This window comes from Formica exsecta, unplaced genomic scaffold, assembly GCF_003651465.1.
Source record: "Formica exsecta isolate Colony F162 unplaced genomic scaffold, ASM365146v1 scaffold768, whole genome shotgun sequence".
Lineage (NCBI taxonomy): Eukaryota > Metazoa > Arthropoda > Insecta > Hymenoptera > Formicidae > Formica > Formica exsecta.
The window spans coordinates 1-9,935 of NW_021853535.1; the positions used below are offsets into that span (position 1 = coordinate 1).

At 31.4% G+C, this 9,935-nt stretch overlaps 2 protein-coding genes across 3 annotated transcripts in view; one reads left to right on the forward strand and one right to left on the reverse strand.

The window, feature by feature from the left end:
- The first annotated feature begins 263 nt into the window (after positions 1-263).
- LOC115243946 lies at positions 264-1,459 on the forward strand. 2 transcript variants are annotated; one of them, XM_029821261.1, is made up of 4 exons: positions 264-376; positions 469-633; positions 1,022-1,244; positions 1,381-1,459. In XM_029821261.1, exons 1-3 carry the CDS (start codon positions 308-310, stop codon positions 1,217-1,219), a joined length of 432 nt encoding a protein of 143 aa, XP_029677121.1. In that variant the 5' UTR covers positions 264-307; the 3' UTR covers positions 1,220-1,244; positions 1,381-1,459. The 2 variants fall into 2 exon arrangements, with proteins under 2 accessions (XP_029677121.1, XP_029677120.1); XM_029821260.1 differs by having other exon boundaries at positions 1,022-1,459.
- Positions 1,460-1,872: 413 nt separating this feature from the next.
- Positions 1,873-9,935, reverse strand: part of LOC115243947 (short neuropeptide F) — an 18,642-nt gene continuing 10,579 nt past the window's right edge. Inside the window, exon 4 of the mRNA XM_029821262.1 lies at positions 1,873-3,388. Within this exon, the coding sequence (XP_029677122.1) occupies positions 3,332-3,388 (57 nt within the window). The 3' untranslated portion in view covers positions 1,873-3,331. The remainder of the gene's footprint in view (positions 3,389-9,935) is intronic.

Consider the following 9,935-nt stretch of genomic DNA (forward strand, 5'->3'; position numbering starts at 1 on the left):
TATTTCAATCGAGCTATAAATATATCTGAATTACTAAGATATAAAATATATATTATATATTATATTTATACTTGCATTTAAATTGCATTAGCGCCAAATTAGCGTAAAATCTCTGAAAGAATGGAACTTGCAAAATTTGATTTAATTAATAATTGACGTAACGATTTAAGTTACTTGAGTACTCATTTATAACTTTTTTAATTTAATATTAATTAAAATATATTTTCGTTTCATTTTATTTGAGCAAAAACTTCGTTACAGCCTCGGAAGAGAAGATCAAACTTCGAGGAACGATGAATTACAGAACATGACTTGCGTCATTGAGACTTACACAGACGAATTGTTGTTCACGAATACTGGACGACGTTCGTTAAAAGTGAGTAAAGCGACGATATATTGCTGGCAATGCTCATATATTTGCCGCAGTAGGAAATGAATAAATCATAAATGATTAATTTTACGTGTCAGATTGTATACGAATATCTAATCCGAGCGTCCGACTGGGTGCTAAATAATTTACGTTGTGACGAGAAGAACAGACAGACGGATTTGATGAATTTGCCGGAAGTCTCACCAATCATAAAACCTCTTATACACACGATGTTTCATATCGAGGACACGTGCTTTGATCAGGTTAGTAATAAAACTTCCGCTTCCTCTAATCATAAATTATAGGATTTTGATATTTCTTAAAGCAAATTTGTTTCGTTTATAATTAGTATTTATATATATATGTTGCAAATAATTTTTTTATTTATAATAAAAGCATAGTGATAAATAAATCGAAATTATGAAAATAATAATGGTAATAATCGCTTTAAATTCAATAAATTGTTGATACATTTATTTATCGATCATGAAACGTAAAAAAAGAATTTATAATAGCTAAACGTGTCGTGTTGTATTCTCAAATATTGCTAAAATTTACTTAGAGAGCATCATACGATAAATATATGAATTTTCAGAAATCTTTATAATTCTATAAAATCATATTGCAAATAATCACACTTATATATTTCAGTTTCTGGTTAATTACGAAGTAACGAATTGGTCGAAGGTATTAACGATGCCTTTATCGATTACCTTGAAACGTGTACGAAGTCAAATTCTTTTGAGACCAGAATTGAAGAATGTTGGAGACCTCAGTCATGAGGATAAAGAAGTGGTGCAATCTATCAAAAGACTCTGCTCGTTTGTCAGGTCAGCACGTTTCAAATAAGTGGTTTACACACATTTAGCGATAGGTAATATATTTCTTTCTCCTATTATATCTATTTAAAAGGCTCGTATTATTTTAATTCAATATTTGTTTAATAATATGCATTTTTAATATATATAATGCATTTCTAAGATATCGTATATCGAAGCGTGGTTTTTTAGGTAGACTTTTCTTTCTGGCGTGTTTTTAGCTTTTGAAAATCTTTATCGCAATTGTACGATAAAGCCCGCATTCTTCCATTTTGCATAATGTAATTAAAAAGATACGATGACGCAATTTTATCTTACGAAAAAACTCGCGCAAACCATTGCCGCCGCCGAAAGTTTTTAATTCTGCCTTTCAGATAATGTTCCAGTTCTTAAGTTAAGTTTACAAACTTTTTAATCTGTCTAGAAAGGAGAAGAGGATCGTTTTAATGACGTGAATTAAGTGTTTTCCCGATCTTTTTCCTGTATTTAGATTACCATTGAGCTTAATCGTATTAAAAAATCTAATTGTTATCATCTCACAAGGTAACTGTATTATAAAAATACATCGACACGATGCATTATATCCGCGTAAAGGCATTTCGTCGTGGGATTCGTGGAAAATGAAGAATCTTGTAGAACACATTTGCTGCAGAGGAATAAATGTGACACAGTGTTACATAATAATTTATTTTTAATTTTGCAAATTGACATATTCACACATTTGAGACGCGACCCTCTATTTGCGGCGAATAACTAGTTCGTATTTTTTTCTTTTTTCTTTTTTTTATTCTTTTTACACATATATATTTTAATCGCCAATCTCCCAATCTACATGCATCATCAATGATTTTGCGATCGGCTTCCATAATACGCGTGTGATTTTTAAATTGTAACAATTTTATAGTTCGCTCTGTGTATACGTTTTATAGACAGGGCAGATATCATTTTTCATCATGATATAATGATCATATTATTTGGCACATTTATCGAAAGACTACGCCTATTAATCGATCGGTAGACCAACAGGCCAGCTGTTGAAAATTTTAATGTCCCAGAACTACTGAATGACGCTTTAGGGTCCAGATTTTACACCCGAATAAAAAAAAATTCTCATCTTTCTTTGAAGAATATTCAGCGAAGATCGATACGAAATGATACATTATGGACCAATAAAAGCTCTTGATGGATCTCACCCTAAATGGGCAATAAAATGCTATGTCTCAAGTGTTTTAATACAAATTTAACTTGAGAAAATGTGCTAATCAAAATATAAGATGTTGATAATGAAAAAGATGACGTTTAAATATTTATAAATTAAATATTTAACGTTTAAATCTTTCTTCTCTGTTTAATATTTAAAAATCGCATTTTAATTTTAATTTTGAAACAAATCAACATCAAATTTATTCAGTACATCGTCGGTAAATCGCTTGGAATGTCTGGGACATGTATATGTCAACGCGCAGGGCGCAAATTATTTCTACGTCTCTGTGCCGATGTGCGCGTAATTAAACGAAAAAGCAATTTCTTTCGTAAACGATTCGAAGCAATTCAGATTGTTATCCCCACATCGAATGAAGAACTTAGGCCAAGTGTCCTTTTACAGCGCTGCCATTAATTAACGAAAACGACGAGGTAAAATGCCGACGTTGAGAATCGGTATTATTCGGAATGCCCGCAATTATACGAAACAAATATACAGTGTCTTTAAACATGTCCCTTGAGATAAAGCAACCGCCTCGTAAAATCTCGCACAAGGCGAAACAGAGACAATTACGTCAGTTCCGAGAAAACGCGTCCGCTATTTTAAATTTAATTAAAACACGCACGGAAATAAAACGCGCAAATAACATATACAAAAGACACAATTTTTCTTCACATTTAATTAATCTTTCGGATTGTGCACAATCGTGATTGCGCGCAAATTAGCTTTCGTCGTATGCTTTGCTCCTTTTAAGGAGCATAAGAGACGCGAGAGAGGGAAGCCCGGTCAGCGAACAAAGTATATATACGCACACATACACACGCACGCACGCACGCAAGCACACACGAGACACGAGTTATACATAATTTATACAAGAGAGGGTAGTCGCGTTTTCATCAAGAACGAATTGAAAAGGTGTCCCTGGATCAGCTCCGCCGATTAATTGTTGTCGTTGTATCCCGCCGCCGCGCCCACGGGTCTCACCAGGTCCCTCGCCTGAAACACACCGCGACGACACTAATTACTTAATTGCTCGTGAAAATCCAGTTAATTGTGCGCTGTCGCGATTCACTTGGTCCGAATTTAATGCCGGGCGAAGCCGAAGAGAATATTCAGGCTGTACGAAAGGTAGTCTTTATGCGTCTGTCATTTTTGTATGAAAAATCTGAGAAAGAGAGAGAGAGAGAGAGAGAGAAAAAGAGACAAAAGCGCTATAAAGTATAAAAATAAAATGCAAGGAATAAAACGCAAAATTACCGGTGCACCGATCAAGATATCGGTTTAATAATGTATATAAAACGAGAAAGAGAGAGCGAGAATTTCTATCGGTCAAATATATAATATATACACGTGCGGTTAATTAACAAAAGATTTACAATCGAGTGAATTTTCAAAAGACTTGATAAAGATGCTTGTGAAGAATATAGAAGAGCTCTCTCCCTAATGTAAATGACACTTAATACGATCTTATTAGAGGGAAGAAATTGTGCGGTGTGATTGAATAGGAAAATGGAATCTAATTTTCGTCTCAACGAAATATCTTCCCTTGTTATTATATAATTTACATAATATACATTTTCAATAATTTATCAAGATTATATCCCCTTAATATGAATAAGCTACTTAACTTTGCGTATGTCTACGAATGAGCATCTTTATGTCGCGCATATCATCATCAAAATATTATTATGAATCATGTTCTTTTAAATTGAATCAGTGAAAATGTCACTGATTAAAGCAGTAACAAGATTTCCCCAAAGATCACTGACATGAGTATTTCATTGAAAAATCAAGCCGCTATCACTAACTGATTCTCTTCTGATAAGATTTCTGTTTTTAGTGCTATAATTATAATTGAAATCATTTTTTTATATTTATAAAAAAGGAAAGAAACCCGTTCCTTGCGTGCCGAATTGCTGACAAATCGATATTACTGGCGGTTTGCTAATACAGATAAGAATTTTAGTAATGCGTTACGTCATTCTTGAAAATTTGTACTTGTCACGCCATCGTCGTCGTGATTACCGGCAATACTAAGTTCACGGTGTCGTTCCTATACTTCGGTAGGGGACTTTTTGCGAAACAGGAGATAATTGCCAAATTCACTGGAACGAGAGGAATTCTCCCCCTTGTAACACATCCAAACTGTGTTATCCCTGGAAGAGAATCCAGTCGCTCGTCTCTCTTTATTGGAAAATTTAAGCTCGTTTTTTTTTATATTATTACGATCGTTTGTAAGTAATTTCGAGATACTTGAACATCTCTCGTGATTCTTCAACGCTAGCCGTCATATTTTTTTACGCGAGTCACGAAAGCGAAATATCGTCTTATATAAGTACAGAATAAATAACGCGCCGAGAAAGAGAGAGAATTTTATAAAAAAGTAAAAGATCACTTTTATAACTTATTTTAAAATTAACTGAGAAGAGATGCACGCGGTCTTCTCTATAAATAAATATCCAAGATAAATAGAAGAATAATTTATAATATAATTAATAATATAATTGATATTAATAATATAATATTAATATAATTGAATATAATTGAATATAATATTAATATAATTGAAGAATTATAGAAATATTATAGAAGAATATAAATTTATTCTTTTGCGACGTAACTTTGAATATGAGAAGTTGATGTTAATATTTTTATATTATTTTTTTTTACGAAAAAGAGACATCGGTTCTTTCCCTGGCTTTTTCGCTGCGCGACCAAATCTAGTGCTTTATTTTTTTTGGCATGTATCTGTGTCGTACCGGTCGCAGGAAAAACTTTCTCTTCGACGTACAGACGTGACAATGTACCTTTGTTAGAAAAAAGGTCGCGCGCTTCGTCGAGCACAAGGCGATGTAATGTTATTTCGTAATGTTGGGCTTTTGAAGACGAAAATTCCGTATCTGCTCTTTGCCCGATATATCGCTGGCTTTTCAGCAACGACGTTTTACTACAAATTCTGAGGCGCACATACTTCCATAATATATATCACGCGTATAATGTTTCATAAACGTAACAAAATAAAATTCAAAATTGAAATAAAAAGGATGGGTAAAATTGGTTTATTAAAATGCATTCTCCCTCGAGTCGCGCGTGAGTAGATTCGAGATCAAATTGCATTCCTTTCAAATTGAACACGTATGCGTATGATAAAGATAAGCGAAACGCACCTATCTTTTTGCAAACGTATATATGCATCGTATATCGCATAAAATGGAATTTGCTCATTTTTTCTATATTAAAAGGCATGCATATTAAAAGGAAAGGAATTTTCTTCGTTGAATATTTATCTTGGCATTTTATTAAAAGAGAAACGTTAGATATATATGATTTAATATATGTATATATAAAAATTTTCTCAAAGCGAGAGAGCTTTTTCTGCACTTTTTTTCATGTATCATTTCTTTGAGATATAGATATATTTGATAAATCTAGAGCATCCTTACGTACATTACGCAAGTGATGAATATTAAAGAATGCTAAAAGGCAAATTATTTATTGACTGGTGTTGAGATATTTTAAGCAGAGAGCAGCCTTTTTCTATGCTTTCACGAATATAGAGCCAAGAGAATTTTACAAAATTTATAAAATGTAAAAAAATGTAGACGGTTTGTTCGTATTTTAACGGCCTCTTAAGATATCACACATGGTAAAATAATAAATGAAATCAAGATAATATATACATATAGAAATAGCATTATTAAAAAGATAATAGCAAATGAAATTTTTACCGATAGATAATCGACTTTAAATTAATTTTTAGACAGAGAAAAATGCGAAAAAGGCCAACTACTATTTTCCATCCGAATAAAGTATAATAAGATTGTGATTCTCGTTTTGAAACACCGAAATAATCATCCCAAGAAGGATGGGTTTCAATTTCCTTATTTTTTCTAATTACCGTGTTATAATCTCCGTCGTGGTGTCCTGCGAGACAACCTGCATGCACATCGCTACGGTTCGCAAGAGTTACTTCACTCTCGCTAATTATGAGAAAATTAATCTCCCAGGGAATACGGGCTACATTAAGATTAGTATGCAAAGATATTCGCGAGAAGCATTACGAATTAAACTGCGCGTACTCTGGAGAGAGAAGTAATCCCGTAATTCAGGGGCAAAATAAGCGTATCTATCTCGAAGAAAATACTTCTTGTTGTTAACGCGTATCATTAAATTACGAAAGAGCTTGTCCAATTTTCTTTTATATTAGCCTCTCTTTGCACTCGATCGTATTATATTTTGTATCATTGTTAAATTTTGTTTTATTTTATTTATTTTATTTATTTATTTATTTATTTTATTTTAATTGTCCGAATAAGATTATAATTTCAAAATGTGCGCGCGCATAAAGTAAAAATTTATATTTTTTAAAGTAACGAGAATATAAGATTTAATAAATAATATTTCGCTTGTATATACGTCATAGCATGCAAAATATTTTTGGCTGCGAATTATCAATAACATGATATTTGGCTTCGGCGCGGCGGCGTAAACATTAGCGCGCTATTGTTATTGTATTATGACTTACGGCCTTATTCGCACGGCGATACTCGAACAGTAATGTAATAGTGCGAGACGCTCCGTCAAATTCTTTTCTAAACGCGATCGCGACAAGTATTGAAAAAAATTTGATGTAATTAATAATTAATTTTCTCTTTCTTTCACTCTCTAGGCGACAATTATTTTAAAATACTTAAAATTAAATATATTTCATCCAACGCTTTATCGTTTGACTTTTCGACGATCTAAATATAATTCGGATTAAGAACGCTCAATAAAATAGTCGAATCGCAGGTCCTTGTAATTAACATAACAATAAATTCTGTAATATATTAGCCGTTTATTATATAATTGATTTATAATTTAAAATATTGGTATATTTTAATATTCCGCTTATATACAGGGTGGCCCCGAACGTTCCAGCCAGACTTTGAGATCTTATAGGAAATTTAATTCTGAACAAAAAATTTCCTATAAACATGAGTCGAAAAATGCTTCCTTAAGAAGTTATCGCTCAAAAACCTCTGAAATCGTGATTATTTTACACATTTTTCCAAATATCATGGAAAATGTGCGTCTTTTAACAAAAAGTACCGAAACAAAAGTTGTAGAAAATTAAATTATCTTTCAAATGAGATCAAAATGATTGTTGTACGTTCCATAGATTTTGATATAACCAGTTTCAAACGTACATAAAGTGCTTTTGTTACTTATTGTTAGATGCGCTATTACGTGCTATTTTAGTTTAAAAAAATTTATTTTATTCTCATAAAAGAAAAAGATTTTTATTTTTTATTTTTATCGTTTTTTCAAGAAATTTATTAAGTTTCATTTTCTTTTTATTTCATTTTCTTTTCACCTTTTGCTCTTCCTTTGCATCAGAGGTTTTTGAGCGATAACTTCTTAAGGAAGCATTTTTCGACCCATGTTTATAGGAAATTTTTTGTTCAGAATTAAATTTCCTATAAGATCTCAAAGTCTGGCTGGAACGTTCGAGGCCACCCTGTATATGAGGAATAATTCTTTAATTTATTATTATTTTTTGCATTACATCCCCTTTATATATATCATTTTACTATATTTTATTATTGTATTTATTAATTTATTGTTAATGATATAAAAATTACAAATGTTAATTATAATAGAAAAAAAATTGCTCATAAAATGTTCAATCTTGCACATTTTCTCGGTTTCTAGCATCATATGTGATATGAAAGATAGCCACTAGGAATGCGGACAATTCGTACATGGATGTATGTATATCAGTGAAAGGTATGCAAACAGCTCAAAGGATTTCACGCTTTAGTGACTACCGGAAAATTGAGAGTATAATAGGTAACAGGCAGGAACGCACTAGTAGATGATTCAAAGGGTCGATTAAATAGCACGTAATAGTAGAAAATGAATAAAGACGTGAAAAAACTAACTGTTCTCAAAATGTCCCTCCCCCCTAGCTCCAATACACTTTCGGCATCGAGTAATGACTGATCTGATCGCTTTACGGATTTCCGTATGCACATCTAACAATAAGTAACAAAAGCATTTTTTGTACGTTTGAAATTGCTTATCAAAATCTATGGAACATACAACAATCATTTTGATCTCATTTGAAAGATAATTTAATTTTCTACAATTTTTGTTTCGGTACTTTTTGTTAAAAGACGCATATTTTCCATGATATTTGGAAAAATGTGTAAAATAATCACAGGTTCAGATTTCAGAGGTTTTTGAACGATAACTTCTTAAGAAAGCATTTTTCGACCCATGTTTATCGGAAATGTTTTGTTCAGAATTAAATTTCCTATAAGATCTTAAAGTCTGGCTGGAACGTTCGGGGCCACCCTGTATACGTCATAGTACACAAAATATTTTCGGCTGCGAAATTATATTATAAATTATTTTATTTTGTTTATTTTATTTATTTATTTTATTTATTTTAATTGTCCGAATAAGATCATAATTTCAAAATATGCGCGCGCATAAAGTAAAAATTTATATTTTTTAAAGTAGCGAGAGTATAAGATTTAATAAATAATATTCCGCTTGTATATATGTCATAGTACGCGAAATATTTTCGGCTGCGAATTATCAATAACATGGTATGTGGCCTTTGCGGCGTAAACAATAGCGCGCTATTGTTCACGTCTTACGGTCTTGTTATCATTCTCACGGCAACACTTGAATAATATTGTAGTAATGGGGAAGACGCTCCGTTGAATTCCTTTCCTAAACGCGACCGCGACAAGTATTAAAATATAATTCGCTACAATTGTACTTCTCGTGTGTTGCTCTGTGTTACGGTATAATAAACTGAGTATCTCGTATGATTGTTCCACGATCGGGAGTGCCGTGCAAAGTGTCTCGCACATATATATAATCATTAAATTGATTAAATATGCATTTCGATTAAGATTAACTATAACTATTATATATATATATATATATATATAATAGTTATAGTTAATCTTAATCGAAATGTATATTTAATCAATTTAATGATTTAAACGGTGTAAATATTTTTATATAAATTCAGACAAGTTATATATATACTAAAACACAATGAGCTCACGAAAGTTAATATTCTCCATGAATCTATAATTGTTATATTTAATATTTAATTCTGTTATATAAAACTGACGCAAATGTAATGTATACAAATTTGAAAGATTTAATTATAATCTAATTATAATTTGATTTTAATTTAATTATAGTTTAATTATAAATGAAAAATTATAAAATCAGTTAATAAAGTGGAAGAGTATCTTCTAGAACATATAATAGTCCAAAGTTACCAAGTTTAGTTTAGTTGAGGATCAAAATCTGTAATATAGCCTTTCTCGTTTGTACAATACAAATATTATAAAACATATACCAGAGATAGAAACGAACTCACAGAAATTACACAATTGAGATTTCGAGACATATTTATTTATTTTCACTGCATCAATTTAAAAACTAAGCTCGAATAATTTTGAAAATAAAAAAAAGAATAATTAAAATATTCTTTTAAAAATGAGAAAGCTTCACAGTATTTTTTTTTTTTTTT

Excerpts from the sequence above, each read along its gene's own strand:
- LOC115243946 (XM_029821260.1), top strand. The coding sequence starts at position 308 with ATGACTTGCGTCATTGAGACTTACACAGACGAATTGTTGTTCACGAAT. Across the intron at positions 377-468 it reads CTGGACGACGTTCGTTAAAA|ATTGTATACGAATATCTAAT; the intron begins GTGAGTAAAGCG and ends TTTACGTGTCAG. Across the intron at positions 634-1,021 it reads AGGACACGTGCTTTGATCAG|TTTCTGGTTAATTACGAAGT; the intron begins GTTAGTAATAAA and ends TATATATTTCAG.